General features: G+C 45.4%; 1 protein-coding gene across 1 annotated transcript; it reads left to right on the top strand.

The window, feature by feature from the left end:
- Positions 1–4,105: 4,105 nt before the first annotated feature.
- On the top strand, positions 4,106–15,594 carry LOC144688314 (kelch-like protein 23). The gene is made up of 3 exons (XM_078554744.1): positions 4,106–5,018; positions 13,181–13,592; positions 14,129–15,594. Exons 1-3 carry the CDS (start codon positions 4,106–4,108, stop codon positions 14,445–14,447), a joined length of 1,644 nt encoding a protein of 547 aa, XP_078410870.1. The 3' UTR covers positions 14,448–15,594.
- The last annotated feature ends 1,394 nt before the right edge of the window (positions 15,595–16,988 follow it).

The raw sequence follows: 16,988 nt of genomic DNA, 5'->3' as shown, positions 1-16,988 counted from the left end.
GCCCTCGAGTTGTATAACCTGTAATGGTAAGTGTAGTGAGGCAACTCCTACTATATTGAAGGAAACTGATCTGTAGAACACAAAATAGGACAGAGTGTTTGGAAATGGCTAGGAATCTAACTTCAAGCACATCAGATAAAAGGACGACAATGAGAAAGGGGATGGGAAATACAGGACTGAAGGTGTTGTATCTGAATGCACGCAGTATACGAAATAAGGTAAATGAGCTTGTGGCGCAGTTTGAAATTGGCAGGTATGATGTGGTGGGCATCACGGAGACATGGCTGCAAGGGGATCAGGACTGGGAGCAAAATATCCAAGGATATACATCCTATCGAAAAGATAGGCAGGTTGGCAGAGGGGGTGGGGTTGCTTTGTTAGTAAGAAATGAAATTAAATCGATAGCAAGAAATGACGTAGGGTCAGATGATGTAGAATCTGTGTGGGTAGAGTTGAGGAACCGCAAAGGTAAAAAAACCATAATGGGAGTTATGTACAGGCCTCTGAACAGTAGTCAGGATGTGGGGCACAAGATACACCAGGAGATAGAAAAGGCGTGTAAGAAAGGCAAGGTTACAGTGATCATGGGGGATTTCAATATGCAGGTAGACTGGGAAAATCAGGTTGGTGGTGGATCCCAAGAAAAGGAATTTGTGGAATGTCTATGAGATGGCTTTTTGGAGCAGCTTGTGGTGCAGTCCACTAGGGAACAGGCAATTCTAGATTTAGTGATGTGTAATGAGGCAGATTTGATAAGGGAGTTTAAGGTGAAGGAACCCTTAGGAGGAATTGACCATAATATGATAGAATTTACCCTGCAATTTGAGAGGAAAAAGCTGGAATCAGATGTAACGGTATTACAGTTGAATAAAGGCAACTACAGAGTCATGAGGGAGGAGCTGGCCAGAATTGACTGGGAGATGAGCCTAGCAGGAAAGACAGTGGAACAGCAATGGCAGGAGTTTCTGGGAGTAATTTGGGAGACACAGCAAAAATTCATCCCTAGGAAGAAGAAGCATACTAAAGGGAGGACGAGGCAACCATGGCTGACAAAGGAAGTCAGGGACAGCATAAAAGCTAAAGAGAAAGCATACAATGCGGCAGGAAACCAGGGGATTGGGAAGCCTACAAAGACCAAGAGAGGACAACTAAAAAAGAAATAAGGAGGGACAAGATTAAATATGAGGGTAAACTAGCCAGTAATATAAAAGAAGATCGCAAGAGTTTTTTTAGATATATAAAGGGTAAGAGAGAGGCAAAAGTGGACATTGGGCCGCTGGAAAATGGTGCTGGAGAAGTAGTAGTGGGGAACAAAGAAATGGCGGAGGAACTGAATAGGTAATTTGCGTCAGTCTTCATGGTGGAAGACACGAGTAACATTCCCAAAGTTCAAGAGAGTCGGGGGGCAGAGGTGAGTATGGTGGCCATTACCAAGGAGAAGGTGCTAGGAAAACTGAAAGGTCTGAAGATGGATAAATCACCTGGACCAGATGGATTACACCCCAGAGTTCTGAAGGAGATAGTGGAGGCGTTAGTGGTAATCTTTCAGGAATCACTCGAGTCAGGGAGGGTCCCAGAGGACTGGAAAATCGCTAACGTAACCCCCCTGTTTAAGAAGGGAGTGAGGCAAAAGACAGGAAATTACAGGCCGATTAGCCTGACCTCAGTCGTTGGTAAGATTTTAGACTCCATTATTAAAGATGAGATTTCAGAATACTTGGAAGTGCATGGTAAAATAGGACAAAGTCAGCATGGTTTCATCAAAGGGAGGTCATGCCTGACAAATCTGTTAGAATTCTTTGAGGAGGTAACGAGTAGGTTAGACAAAGGAGAGCCAATGGATGTTATCTACCTGGACTTCCAGAAGGCCTTTGACAAGGTGCCGCACAGGAGGCTGCTCAGTAAGATAAGAGCCCATGGTGTTAGAGGCAAGGTACTAGCATGGATAAAAGATTGGCTGTCTGGCAGGAAGCAGAGAGTGGGGATAAGGGGGTCCTTCTCAGGATGGCGGCCGGTGACTAGTGGAGTTCTGCAGGGGTCAGTGTTGGGACCACAACTTTTCACTTTATACATTAATGATCTAGATGAAGGAACTGAGGGCATCCTGGCTAAGTTTGCAGATGGTACAAAGATAGGTGGAGGGACAGGTAGTATTGAGGAGGCGGGGAGGCTGCAGGAGGATTTGGACAGGTTAGGAGGCAAAGAAGTGGCAGATGGAATACAATGTGGGTAAGTGTGATGTCATGCACTTTGGTAGGAAGAATAGAGGCATAGAATATTTTCTAAATGGGGAGAGAATTCAGAAATCTGGAGTGCAAAGGGACTTGGGAGTCCTCGTCCAGGATTCTCTTAAGGTTAACTTGCAGGTTGATTCGGTAGTTAGGAAGGCAAATACAATGTTGGCATTTATTTCGAGAGGACTAGATTATAAAATCAGAGATGTACTGCTGAGGCTTTATAAGGCTCTGGTCAGACCACATTTAGAATATTGTGAGCAATTTTGGGCCCCGTATCTCAGGGAGGATGTTCTGGCCCTGGAGAGGGTCCAGAGGAGGTTCATGAGAACGATCCCAGGAATGAAAGGCTTAACATATGAGGAACATTTGAGGACTCTGGGTCTATATTCGATGGCGTTTAGAAGGATGAGGGGGGATCTGATTGAAACATACAGAATACTGAAAGGCCTGGATAGAGTGGACATGGGGAAGATGTTTCCATTAGGAGAGACCAGGACCTGAGGACACAGCCTCAGAGTAAAGGGAAGACCTTTTAGAACAGAGATGAGGAGAAACTTCTTTAGCCAGAGAGTGGCGAATCTATGGAATTCATTGCCACAGAAGGCTGTGGAGGCCAGGTCATTGAGTGTATTTAAGACCGAGATAGATAGGTTCTTGATTGGTAAGGGGATCAAAGGTTACGGGGAGAAGGCAGGAGAATGGGGTTGAGAAACTTATCAGCCATGATTGAATGGCGGAGCAGACTCGATAGGCCGAATGGTCTAATTTCTGCTCCTATGTCTTATGGTCTTTATGAAATGGCAAATTTAAACTGTTTTGTAATGTCCCTTAGCAAATTTTATGAATAAAGTAAATTTTTTCATAGAATAACTATCCCAGAGATGGACTGTCTAAAGGTAATTCTTTATTCTGGGCACTGTATTCCAGAGATAAGACATGTAAGGGCAATTGTTAATACTGGGAACACTATCCCAGAGATTTGTAAGGGCAATTTTTAATACTCTACTAGGATATTATCTCAGGGCTGGGTTGTGTAAGGGTGATTATTGACACACTCTCCAGTTCTTACATTATTGAAGTCTTAGCTTTTTTATGGAAATGACTTTTTGACAGTGAATACAGACCTAAGTGTTGGAAAGAGCCAGAATCCTACCACCTATGTCTTTGAGTATCAGTAAATTGTGTATATTGTTTGGGATGCATCACCATTGTAGTAGACATCCATAAATGCACTCCAGTTACTGGACTACCTGTCAGCAATGTAATGGAAGATCAGTTTTTAACCACTTTGAAGACAGAAGTTCAAACGAGACAAGCCAAAACACATGTAAAATGCAAGAAGCAGACACACGTTTGCCCCGATCCCACAGTTTAAGTGTCCCTTATTTTATTCCTTAAGACTTGGTCTCCCTGGGGTTTGATGCTGTGATCTGTCCACTGTACATGCTGTGATATACACAAGTTGCTATGGTGGAGCAAATTGAAGACTTGCTTTTTTTTAGCTGAGACTTAGCTGTCACACTCTGCCCTGGCTGCCTGACTCTCTTCCATGGTATTCTGACTGGGTGGTTTGGACAGGGAACATCCAGAGTCCGCTGGCATGTCTAAGTCCTTTTTTTTGACCATGTGGGCACTGCAGGACAGACCTTGTTTTCTAGACAACATTCTGATTTAGTTGGGTAGGTTGGGTGCACTTGGTTTTTGTTGGGTCTATTTTTTAATGCTAATTTTGAGTTTCTTTCAGTTTGATTAGACCATATATCAGAGGTGCCCTATAAGGGCATTTGTGTTACCCTTATTGGTCCATTAAAACAGGCCAAGATGCCAGAAATAGCTCTGGCCTCCAGCTGCTCTCTGGATCGGGGGAAATGGCCTGCGAGGCGACCAGCCACAGGGACAGGAATCCGGCCACCGACACTGTGCTTGAAGTTGGTCAGAGACTTTTCAATGTCAACAGGGTTATGCTGGCGTCGGCCAGCGAGTATTTCCGGGCCTTGTTCGGCGGCGGCGCCAGAGAAAGCTCGGAGAGTCACATCGTGCTGCGAGGCCTGGATCCCGAGGCCTTCCAGCTGCTGCTGGGCTTCGCCGCCCGGGGCCGAGTGAGTGTGGACCGGCAGAATGTGGAGGCCTTGCTGGAGGCGGCCGATTTCCTGCTCTTTGACCGGGTCAAGCTGCTGTGCGCCGCCTTCCTGCAACGGGAGCTGCGGGTGGGAAACTGCGCGGGGGCCCTGGCCTTGGCCCAGCGCCTCGCCTGCCCCAGCCTAGCTGCCGCCGCCCGCGGGGTGGCCCTCACCCACCTGGCCGCCTTCATGGCCGAGGAGGAAGAGTTCCTGCAACTGCCCAAAGAGGCTCTGGCTGAGCTCTTGGCCAGTGACCACCTGTACGTGACCAAGGAAGACCAGGTGTTTGAAGCAGTGATGAAGTGGGTGGGTCACCACGGCAGCAGAGAAGGCCAACTCCTGGAGCTGCTGGCCTTGGTCAGGGCCCCCTTCCTGAGCCTGGCCTTCCTTGATCGGCTCATTAAACGCTCCAAGCGCCGCCTGGAGGATGACCCTCACAGCAGGTTCCTGAGAATATTAAACCACCACCTTCCCCAGAGCTGGACCAAGGCCCAATCCCAGCCCCTAAGCAGCAGGAGCTATGAGACCATGTATGTTCTGGGGGGTAAACACGATCAAGAACAGCAGGAACTATTTCAGTTTCACCCTAAAACCAACACCTGGCAAGCCTGCTCTCCTCTTCGACGCAGAAACCTCACCCAATATGCGGTAGCAGCAGTAGGTAACGCGATGTGCAAATTATAGCACAGTAGGTTGCTATAATAAGGTTGCGTCAGGTGCTTGGTACAGTTCTAGTGTTTGGGGGTAGTTTAAAACTTAGCTGCCTATTCAAATGAATACAATGATATTATGTTTGTAGGCTAATTTAAAAACTTGTTTCAATGCCCATCAAGATAATACATATCATTGCAGGGGCAAGGAAAAATTCCCTTCCAGGTACCCAGTGTCTGGATCAAACCGGGAGGGAAATTTACTCTAGCTGCATGGGTTAAATGTAAAGTTCCTCTACAAACGTTCCCAGGTGAAGTGCAGCCCTGTTTAGATGCAGATAACACTCCCTCAAACAAGAACAGAAAATGCTGGGAAAACTCAGCAAATCTAACAGTATCTGAGGAGTGAAAGACAGAGTTAACATTTCGAGTCCGTATGACTCTTCTTCAGAGCTAAAGAGAAGTAAAAATGTGATTAAATTTATACTGTTTAAGGGGGGGTAGAGCAGGTGAAGTTGGTTAGAAGGCCAGCAAAAGGTGGAGGCAAAGGAGAGATTGACAAAGATATCATGAACTAAAGGAAAAAGAGGTGTTAATGGTAGTGGTACTGGCTAAAGGAGGTGCTGATGGTGGCATTAAGGTCAGAAAGCAGAATGCGGTAATAGCAGGACAAGGGTGAGCACTCTGGAAAGAACAGCATGAACAAGTGACAGATGGCCCCGTTGGGGTGGGGTGAGTGGTGGGATGGGACGGTGGTGGGAAAGAAGATCGAAAATAGGATAAAAGGTGGGGATAAAACAATGAATAAAAATGAAAATAAATAAAGATAAATAAAAATAAGTGGATAACAAATAAAAATAAAAATGAATATTGAAAAAAGGGGATAAAAAAGCAGGGGTGAGGATGGAAGCGAGAGTTCATGGTCTGAAGTTGTTGAACTCAATGTTAAGTCTGGAAGGCTATAAAATGCCTAATCGGAAGATGAGGTGCTGTTCCTCCAGTTTGTGTTGGGCTTCACCAGAACATTGTAGCAGGCCAAGGATGGACATGTGGGCATGAGAGCAGGATGGTGTGTTGAAATGGCTAGCGACAGGAAAGCCTGGGTGATGGTTGTGGACAGACCGAAGGTGTTCCGCAAAGCTGTCACCCAGTCTGCGTTTGGTCTCTCCATCGTAGAGGAGACTGCATTGGGAGCAGCGAATGTAGTAGACCAAATTGAAGGAGGTGCAAGTGAAGCGCTGCTTCACCTGAAAGGAATGTTTGGGCCCTTGGACAGTAAGGAGGGAGGAGGTAAAAGGGCAAGGGTTGCACCTTCAGCGATTGCATGGGAAGGTGCCATGGGAGGGGGATAAGGTGGTCGGGGTGATGGAGGAGTGGACCAGGCTGTCCCGGAGGGAACGGTCCCTACAGAATGCCGACATGGCGGGGTGAAGGGAAGATGCGTTTGGTGGTGGCATCATGCTGGAGTTGGCGGAAATGGCGGAGGCTGGTGGGGTGAAAATCGCTCCCTCAAACCCAATCTTGGATGAGCATCCCGTGTGAATTTTTACTGCTCAATGTTTATAGCCTAGGAGGCAAAGGAGAATTCCAGTCTGTCATTCTGGGATGGATTTGAACACAGACCTCAGAATTTAAAGTACAGGGTTTAATCCCACTGTGCCATTCAGCCTCTGGTACTTAGTGTTAATTAATTTTTGGCTCCTTAGCTTATAAGGACAAAATTAGAAACATAAATAAGATTCCGAGTTTGGTGACAGTAATATAAATAAAAGCCATTTCATCACAGACCTCACACCCTCAACGTCAAGAGCTTGAGTTGGGGGGGGTTGGTTAGTACATAAATTCCTTACGAACAACAAAAAAAGCTCAACAGGCCTATTGGTAGATCAACCTCACTTCTCTGATTTCTCATTGTATTCCTACCTCACACTCTCTCTCTGTCTCCAGAAATACATCGACCTCTCATTCACATTTATCCCAATTTATGCCCACAATCCTCACAGAGCAAAATCTATCAAAAGATGATTAAGTAGTTTCCCCTAGGTAAGAAAACTGGAATATCAGGCAAGTGACCCAGGGTTATTTCGGTCTTCCTGTAACAGGATTAGTGCATATTTTTAGGTGGTTAAAGAAAGGAAAGAAAAATGGCTTCCAAACTTTGGATGGGAGGTCAGGGGTTCAGCCACATCCATAATGTCTCTTGTCAAAGACATCATATGTCAACAACATCATATGCCAGAGCTGTCATATATCCTTAGCACAAATGAAGTGTTTGGCTGAATTAACTACTTATTTGTTAAGTTATCAATCAAATATCTGATTCACTAAATGTGATGAATCACAAGTAGCAAAGGTAACAATCAAGGCTGAGTAACCCAGAGAAAGCCAAGCAATAAATCATTGTTTTTTTTCTAAAAGATACCATCCAAAATAGCATGTATGACAAAACCAACCAATCAAATCACAAGTAATTTCTTCAAACTGTGTTTGCACTCTGTTTAGGTCACTATCACGCAGGTCACGCAGTAGCATCTCAGCTGTGGCTCAATACTATGAATCTAGGTCAAACTCCGCAAACTCCCTTCCTAACAGTGGGTATACCTATACCACATGGTTTGCAGCTGTTCAAGAAGGCAGCTCCCCACCACCTTCTCAAGGGCAACTAGGGATGGGCAATAAATGCTGGCCCAGCCAGTGAAGCCCACATCCTCTGAATGAATTTTTTAAAAATCTTGCCTCTGAGTCAGAAGATTGTGGGTTTAAGCCCAACTGCAGGGGCTTGAGCACAAAATCCATAGGCTGACAATACTGGGAGAGTGCAACTGTCAGAAGAACTGTCTTTCAGATGAGACATTAAACCTACCCTTTCAGGTGCAGGTGACAGATCCCACAATGCTATTTGTAAAATACAAGAAAGTTATCGGTTCTGTCCTTGTCAATATCTATCCCTCAATCAACACTAAGACAGATAAAAATAAAAATACCTGGAAAAACTTAGCAGGTCTGACAGCATCTGTGGAGAGGAACACAGTTAACGTTTCGAATCTGTATGACTCTTCAACAGAACTAAGGAAAAATAGAAAAGAGGTGAAATATAAGCTGGTTTAAGGTGGGGTGGGACAGGTAGGGCTTGATAGAGGGCCAGTGATAGGTGGAGATAGCCAAAAGATGTCATAGACAAAAGGAAAAAGGTGTTGAAGGTGGTGATATTATCTAAGGAATTTGCTAATAGGTGACTTTAATGGTAGAAAGCAGGACGAGCAAGGTACAGATAGCCCTAGTGGGGGTGGGGTGGGGGGAAGGGATCGAAATAGGCTAAAAGGTAGAGATAAAACAATGGATGGAAATACATTTAAAAATAATGGAAATAGGTGGGAAAAGAAAAATCTATATAAATTATTGGAAAAAAGGTCTTGTTGTTGTCTGGCGCACTGACCTCTACCTCGCTGAGGCTGAGCGTCAACTCGCAGACATTTCCTCCTACCTTCCCCTGGACCATGACCCCACCACTGAACATCAAGCCATTGTTTCTGGGACCATTACTGACCTCTTTTCCTTTGGAGATCTTCCCTCCACAGCTTCCAACCTCATAGCCTCCCAACCTTGGACGGCCCACTTCTACCTCCTACCCAAAATCCACAAACAGGACTGTCCCGGCAGACCGATCATGTCAGCCTGTTCCCGCCCCACGGAACTCATTTCTTGCTATCTTGACTCCATTCTCTCTCCCCTTGTCCAGTCCCTTCCTACCTACATCCGTGATTCCTCTGAAACCCTACATCATATCAACAATTTCCAGTTCCCTGGCCCCAACCGCCTCCTCTTCACCACGGGCGTCCAATCCCTCTACACCTCCATCCCCCACTGGGATGGTCTGATGGCTTGCCGCTTCTTCCTCGAACAGAGGCCAGAACAATCCCCATCCACCACTACTCTCCTCCGTCTGGCTGAACTTGTTCTCTCACTGAACAATTTCTCTTTAAACTCCTCTCACTTCCTCCAAATAAAAAGTGTGGCTATGGGTACCTGCATGGGCCCCAGTTATGCCTGTCTCGTTATAGGGTATGTGGAACATTCCTTGTTCCAGTCCTACTCAGGCCCCTTCCCACAACTCTTTCTCTGGTACATTGATGATTGTTTTGGTGCTGCTTCATGCTCTTGTCTGAACCTGGAAAAATTTATTAATTTTGCTTCCAATTTCCACCCCTCCATCATTTTCACATGGTCCATCTCTGACACTTCCCTTCCCTTCCTTGACCTCTCTGTCTCAATTTCTGGTGATAGACTGTCCACCAATATTCATTACAAGCCTACCGACTCCCACAGCTACCTCGACTACAGCTCCTCACACCCCGCTTCCTGTAAGGACTCCACCCCATTCTCTCAGTTCCTTCGCCTCCGTCGCATCTATTCTGATTATGCCACTTTCATAAACAGTTCCTCTGACATGTCTTCCTTCTTCCTTAACCGAGGTTTTCCACCCATGGTGGTTGACAGGGCCCTCAATCGTGTCCGGCCCATCTCCCGCGCATCCGCCCTCACACCTTCTTCTCCCTCCCAGAAACATGATAGGGTCCCCCTTGTCCTCACCTATCACCCCACCAGCCTCTGCATTCAAAGGATCATCCTCCGCCATTTCCGAAAACTCCAGCATGATGTCACCACCAAACACATCTTCCCTTCACCCCCCATGACGGCATTCCGCAGGGATCGTTCCCTCCGCGACACACTGGTCCACTCCTCCATCACCCCCTACACCTCAACCCCCTCCCACGGCACCTTCCCATGCAACCGCAGAAGGTGCAGCACCTGCCCCTTTACTTCCCCTCTCCTCACCGTCCAAGGGCCCAAACACTCCTTTCAAGTGAAGCAGCATTTCACTTGCACTTCCCTCAATTTAGTCTACTGCATTCGCTGCTTCCAATGCGGTTTCCTCTACATTGGAGAGACCAAACGCAGACTGGGTGACCGCTTTGCGGAAACCTTCGGTCTCTCCGCAAGCATGACCCAGACCTCCCTGTCGCTTGCCATTTCAACACTCCACTCTGCTCTCATGCCCACATGTCTGTCCTTGGCCTGCTGCATTGTTCCAGTGAAGCTCAACGCAAACTGGAGGAACAGCACCTCATCTTCCAACTAGGCACTTTACAGCCTTCCGGACTGAATATTGAGTTCAACAATTTTAGATCATGAACTCTCTCCTCCATCCCCACCCACTTTCCGATCCCCCTTTTTTCCAATAATTTATATAGATTTTTCTTTTTCCACCTATTTCCATTATTTTTAAATGTATTTCCATCCATTGTTTTATCTCTACCTTTTAGCCTATTTCGATCCCTTCCCCCCACCCCACCCCTACTAGGGCTATCTGTACCTTGCTCGTCCTGCTTTCTACCCTTAATGTCACCTATTAGCACATTCCTTAGATAATATCACCACCTTCAGCACGTCTTTGTCCTTTTGTCTATGACATCTTTTGGCTATCTCCACCCATCACTGGCCCTCTATCCAGCTCTACCTGTCCCCTCCTTAAACCAGTTTATATTTCACCTCTTTTCTATTTTTCCTTAGTTCTGTTGAAGAGTCATACGGACTCGAAATGTTAATTGTGTTCCTCTCCGCAGATGCTGTCAGACCTGCTGAGTTTTTCCAGGTATTTTTATTTTTGTTTTGGATTTCCAGCATCCGCAGTTTTTTGCTTTTAACTAAGACAGATAATCTCATTATCACATTCCTGTTTATGGAACCTTGCTGTGTGCTAATTGGTTGCTACATTTTCTGCATTACAACAGTGACTGCACTTCAATCAAAGAGCTGGCTGTAACAGCTGTAAAGTGGCTGTAAAGTGCTTTGGGACACCCTGAGGTCATGAAAGGACTATAAATGCAAGTGCTTTTTCACAGTTAAAAATAACATTTATATCGTAACAAAGACAATAGAGTACACAAAGTTCAGCCATAAAGTTAGTTATTTAGTATTACAATTGCTTGCAAGAAATTTCTCTGTGTTGGCCTTTTATTGTGCTTTGATTTCAAAGCTTCTGCTGAATCTTGAGACTCTCCTGAGTTTTAACTATTGTGGAATAATTGCATGCAAGAGAGCGTTGGATCATGAGAGTTATAGTTTACACCATGGTCCTGTGGGACTACAATACCCATAGTTCACCAGAGCAACCCATGTCTCATTACAATCAGGTAGAAAGTGATTTATGCTACTGTTAAGCAATTTTTCGAAGCATGTAGTAGCTTTTATTAGTTGAATAGGAACTAACTGTGAGGTGGTGTGGTCACTAAATAGCAAAGATGAAGCTTTACTAATCAATACCTTAAGTCAAAGAATGACCAAGGAAATGATATTCCTCAATGAAAAATGGGCAATGCTATTATTTCTGTGTAATTGATAACCCAGGAACTAGATTGCAAGAAATTGTGGCTGTAAATACAATACCGAAGAATTGCAATTGCTTTAGAGAGCTATTCGTTTCAGAGAAAACCTCTCTGGCCACAGGAGAGGTGCCAGAGGACTGGAGGACAACCAATGTGGTACTGTTATTCAAGAAGGGAGGAAGAGATAAACCAGGGAACTACAGGCCAGTCAGCCTAACCTCAGTGGTGGGGAAACTTTTGGAAGGAATTCTGAGGAACAGAATTAATCTACACTTGGAGAGGCAGGGGTTAATCAAGGACAGTCAACATGGTTTTGTTAAGGGAAGGTCATGTCTGACCAATTTGATTGAATTTTTCAAAGAGGTGACCAGGTGTGTAGATGAGGGCAATGCATTTGATGTAGTCTACTTGGACTTCAGCAAGGCTTTTGATAAGGTCCCGCATGGGAGATTGATAACGAAGGTAGGAGCCCATGGGATCCAAGGCAATTTGACAAATTTGATCCAGAATTGGCTGAGTGGCAGGAAGCAGAGGGTGATGGTCAAGGGATATTTTTGTGACTGGATGCCTGTGTCCAGTGGGGTTCCACAGGGATCGATGTTGGGTCCTTTGCTGTTTGTGGTATATATAAACGATTTAGACTTGAATGTAGGGGGGTTGATCAGTAAGTTCGTGGATGACACGAAAATTGGTGGGGTGGTAAATAGTGAGGAGGATAGCCTTAGATTACAGGAGGATATAGACTGGCTGGTCAGATGGGCTGATCAGTGGCAAATGGAATTTAATCCAGCTAAGTGTGAGGTGATGCACTTGGGCAGGACAAATAAGGCATGGGAATACATGATGAATGGTAGGACCCTGGGAAGTACCAAGGATCAGAGGGACCTTGGTGTGCATGTCCATCGGTCCCTTAAGGTAGCGGGACAGGTAGATAAGGTTGTTAAGAAGGCATATGGGATACTTGCCTTTATTAGTCAAGGCATAGAATATAAGAGCAGGGAGGTTATGCTGAAACTGTATAAAACGCTGGTTAGGCCACAGCTAGAGTATTGCGTGCAGTTCTGGAATCCGCATTATAGGAAGGATGTGATTGCAGTAGAGAGAGTGCAGAGGAGATTTACCAGGATGTTGCCTGGGCTGGAGAGTTTTAGTTATGAGGAGAGATTGGTTAGACTGGGTTATTTTCCTTGGAGCAGAGGAGATTGAGGGGGGGGACATGATTGAGGTGTATAAAATTATGAGGGGCATAGATGGGGTAGACAGGTAGGAACTTTTCCCCTTGGTGGAGGGATCAATAACCAGGGGGCATAGATTCAAGGTAAGGGACAGGAGATTTAGAGGGGATGTGAGGAAGAATTTTTTCACCGAGCGTGGTGGGAATCTGGAACTCACTGCCTGAAAGGGTAGAAGAGGCAGAAACCCTCATAACACTTAAGAAGTATTTGGATGTGCACTTACAATGCCATGGCACACAAGGCTATGGGCCTACTGCTGGAAAATGGGATTAGAATAGTTAGGTACTTGTTTGACTGGCACAGACTCGATGGGCTGAAGGGCCTTTTTCTGTGTTGTAGACCTCTATGACTCTAAAACGGGCTTGGATTCTAAGTCACAAGTCTTAAAGCTGCAGGTACTTTTGATTTTATTTTCAGTTTGTTCCACACAGAAACGTTTGTAAATCACTGGGCGAATCACTGGGAGATTATCCATTTCAGTCTGTACAAATCCTTATCCTATCAGGTTTCCCATTCTCAGATTAAGCTGTTCCTTGTGTGTTTCTGTAACAGGGAATTTCATCTTTGTGACGGGAGGGTACTTCCGAGATGAGGTGGTGTGGTACTGTGTGGACTGGGTGCTGATTTATAACTACTGTGAAGACAGTTGGATGGAAGGACCGGTGATGAAGCAGTCTCGCAACTGGCACTGTGCAGTTGGTGTTGGGATGTACCTTTACGTGCTGGGCGGGAGTACTGATGCAGCTGTTATCGCTGATGTTGAGCGACTACCATTGATGGCCACAGAGTGGGAGGACATGGAACCAATGGTGGAACCCGTGGAGAGGGCTGCAGTGGTCAGTGCCGGCACCAATATATATGTTTTGTGCGGACTGGATGAAAAAGGCGACGTTTACAGCGGGGTGCAGCGGCTGGACGTGGAAAGTGACGTTTGGGATGTGATCTCCTTCTCCCCACTTCCTCGGTAGGTCATGTTTAATTTTCATGAGGAGGTTTGTTAATTTGACACTAACTTGCAGTTGTGTGCATGTTTCCAACTACCCTGATAGCTTTCAGCTTGGATTGATCATGTTTAAGCTCTCTGCCTAACCTCCTGCTTGGCCTCTCTAGATCCATCTTCTGTTTCCTGTCCCATTACCACTTCCCTTTTGCCTTGCCCCAGCATCCTATTTGTTAATTAAATCTCTCCTGCCTTCCGCCTTATCCTTCCTTTTCTTGCTTCTGTACTTCCTTAAAATGTTACATCTCTTAACTTTTTCCAAAAGGTCACAAACCTGAAACGTTAACTGTGTTTCTCTCTGCTCAGTTACCTTTTGACCTGCTGAACTTCTTCTGCATTTTCTGTTATATCTAAGTTCGTGTTGATTCTGTTTAAGGTTAACTTTGCCTGTGATGAGTTGTAACTGAGTGTAAGGTAGCTGCACTGTATCAGATATCTCAGAATTAAACACAGTTCAGCAGCACTGTCACTGACACTGGTTTTTTCTTTACCTGTTTAAGGTATGATCTCTGTGCCACCATTCTGAATGGTGCAATATACGTAGTGGGAGGTCAGACATTCCGTCTGGACAGAGACACTGACGAGTGGACCCCAGTGAACGAGGAATGCTTGAATCAAAAGTTCTTCAGCGGCTGCACTACTGTTAATGGGAGGATCTTTCTCCTTGCAGAGAGGAGCGGGAACACATCGATCCCAAACATGATTCTCTTCGACCCTTATACAGACACATGTCAGGTGGTGGATGTGGCTGTGCCCTGCCCACTCCCTATACGAAGCTGTGTGTCCATCCAAAAGTTCAATGTGAGGTCTGGGGTCTAATCAGATACAGTTTAAGAGAGGATGCATCGTTTGTATTGCTAGCCTCAGATCTGTGCTACCTTTTGAGAGTGGCATCAAGACTGGGGAAATCACTGCCAGCTTTCCCAGTACAGGAGAGACTGCAATCGCTATCGCACTGAGGCTGCCATGAACAGAATCTGGGATCCTGATTGGTACTTTATCTAATGTACCATTAAAAGGCACCTTGCGACTTGCCCCTTAATAACCCATGGAGTATGCATTAATTATAAGCTCCTACCTACAGGCTGTTTCCTATATGGCTACATATCCTGCTCTCTTTGACAGTGGGTTGAATTTCCTTTTTCTCCCTCATCCATGCCTTTCGTGCTTCCAGATTTGAATATAATGCTTTCCTAGCCACTGCCCTGCATGGGAATGGAGGAACTAAGTCTAAGTCAAAGTTCCTAGCCAGCCTGCTATCTTTCAGCTCAACCAAAATTCTGCTGCATGAATCCTATCCCACAACAAATCTTGTTTGCTCATCGCCTCCATCCTTACTGACTTGGATTGGTTGTCCTTTGCTGCAAAGGTAAATCACCCCATCACCAGATTCCTCCCTATCTCTGTAACCTCTTGCAGTCCTTTAAGCATCCCCTCACCTCTGTTCCTCTGACTGTGACTCTTGTGCACTTCTCCCTCTCCTGCTCCCTTCACTCCACTATAGGCAATCATACCTTCAGCCACCTCGACCACATGCACTAGAATTCCTTCATAAACCCCTCCCCCCCTCCCTCCAGCAACTCCTCTGCTGTTTTAAGATCCTCCTTAAAGCCCACCTCAACCCTCCTATCTTTCTTTGGCTCAGTATCCATTTTTCTTATGCCTTGGAATGTTGCTATACATTAGAGAGGCAAGTTGTTTTCCCAGAGCCCTACTTGGTCCTACTGTTCTGCAGTTGGCAGGGACCAATACAGTGAATTTTTCACCAGCAATCAGTTGACCCCTTTAGGGGCTTTTGTTTCTGTTCACTGTGAGTGCATATTACGGACCGAAAGCAATGTTGTATTTCCCTGCCTTTGTTTGCAACATCACTGAAACGCAGAAAGTGAAAGATTCAAGAGAATGAGCACACAATAGTGGACGCTGGTGAGAAAGTCAAGAAATCAGTTTCTTTGAATAAATGAACTGTTATATTCAGCAATGGTATTGTTTATTGTCCTCCATCACCCCCAGCCATTACAAAAATAACTTACATTTGTATAGCACCTTTAGCATAGTAAAATGTCCCAAGGCACTTCTCAGGAGCATTATTCAACAAAATTGGACTCTTAAGCCACATAAGGAGATATCAGGAGGAGTGATCAGAAGCTTGGTCAAAGAGTTAGGTTTTAAGGCAAGTCTTAAAGGAGAAGAGAATGGTGGAAAGGCTTAAGGAGGGAATTCCAGACCTTAGGACCCGGGCAGTTGAAGGTATGGCCGCCAGTGGTGGAACAATGAGGAATCAACGGTACTCCAGAGACCAGATTTGGAGCAATCCACGAGTCGTCCCTTCATTACCACACACAGCTGGGGGTGGAACAAGGGCTACTCATGAGTTATCCGACAGGATCTGCCCACAGACATCTGGATGCTGTTTAAAAACTACTGAAATCAAAACATCTAATGTCACATCACTGTGCTAACAGGAAATTCTAAGAAATACACATCAAGTCCTTTAGCATCAGAGGGAAAGGACAAGCATGTGTTGAGGATGGGAGCCATGGTTGAGGTTGTTGCCCGAAATGTTAACCTGCTTTTTCTCTCTTAGATACTGACAAGTCTGCTGTGTAGTTCCAGAATTTTCTATTTTTGTTTCACATTGTCAGCATTTTTGCCCTTGCAACTTCAAAGTTAGAGCAGGCTGGATTTCAGGTATGTCTAATTTTACCACCCTTAGCTGTGGCACTGAAATTGCAGACATCTCTTTGGCATGAGTTACCAATTGTTGCTGGTAGGCAGTAAGATGCCAGGAGTTGAGTTACTAGGACCATGTAGAATCATAGAAATTATAGCCATTCAGCCCATCGAGCCGGTGTCAGCTTTTTAAGTGGATCTGTCTGTTCCTTATGGATCACTAAGTAGAAACTGCCCTTTGTTGGGATTGTGGAATTAGCAGGGAGCAAAATGACATCCAACACTGGGCATTAAAAGTGGCTGTAGCTTCACTGCAATAGAAAGAGAAAAACACCGGAAATTTCCTCGAGAGCTCTGCCAATCAGCTACTGTACCTGTGACAGAAACCTCCTTTAGACATCTATCCCAGATTTCTGCCAGTTGCCAGGACTCCAAGGAATTTCTTCTGGGAAAATTAAATGGTCAGTCTATGTTCATTTTTGTAACACACTGAAGTGTCACAGACAGCTGATCAGCATCAGCACCAATGTTGCATCAGCTCCCATTACTGCGTTCATAGAGTGGGAGGAGGCCTTTCAGCCCATAGAGTCTGTGCCAGTTATTTCAACATAATCAAGTTAGCCCCACTCCCCGATCTTTCTCCATACCCCTGTAATTTTTTTTCTCCTCCAAGTGTTTATCAATTCT

The sequence above is a fragment of the Cetorhinus maximus genome, chromosome 13 (assembly GCF_964194155.1).
Source record: "Cetorhinus maximus chromosome 13, sCetMax3.hap1.1, whole genome shotgun sequence".
In the NCBI taxonomy this organism is placed as follows: Eukaryota; Metazoa; Chordata; class Chondrichthyes; order Lamniformes; family Cetorhinidae; genus Cetorhinus; species Cetorhinus maximus.
This window is presented reverse-complemented; position numbering and strand designations above follow the sequence as displayed.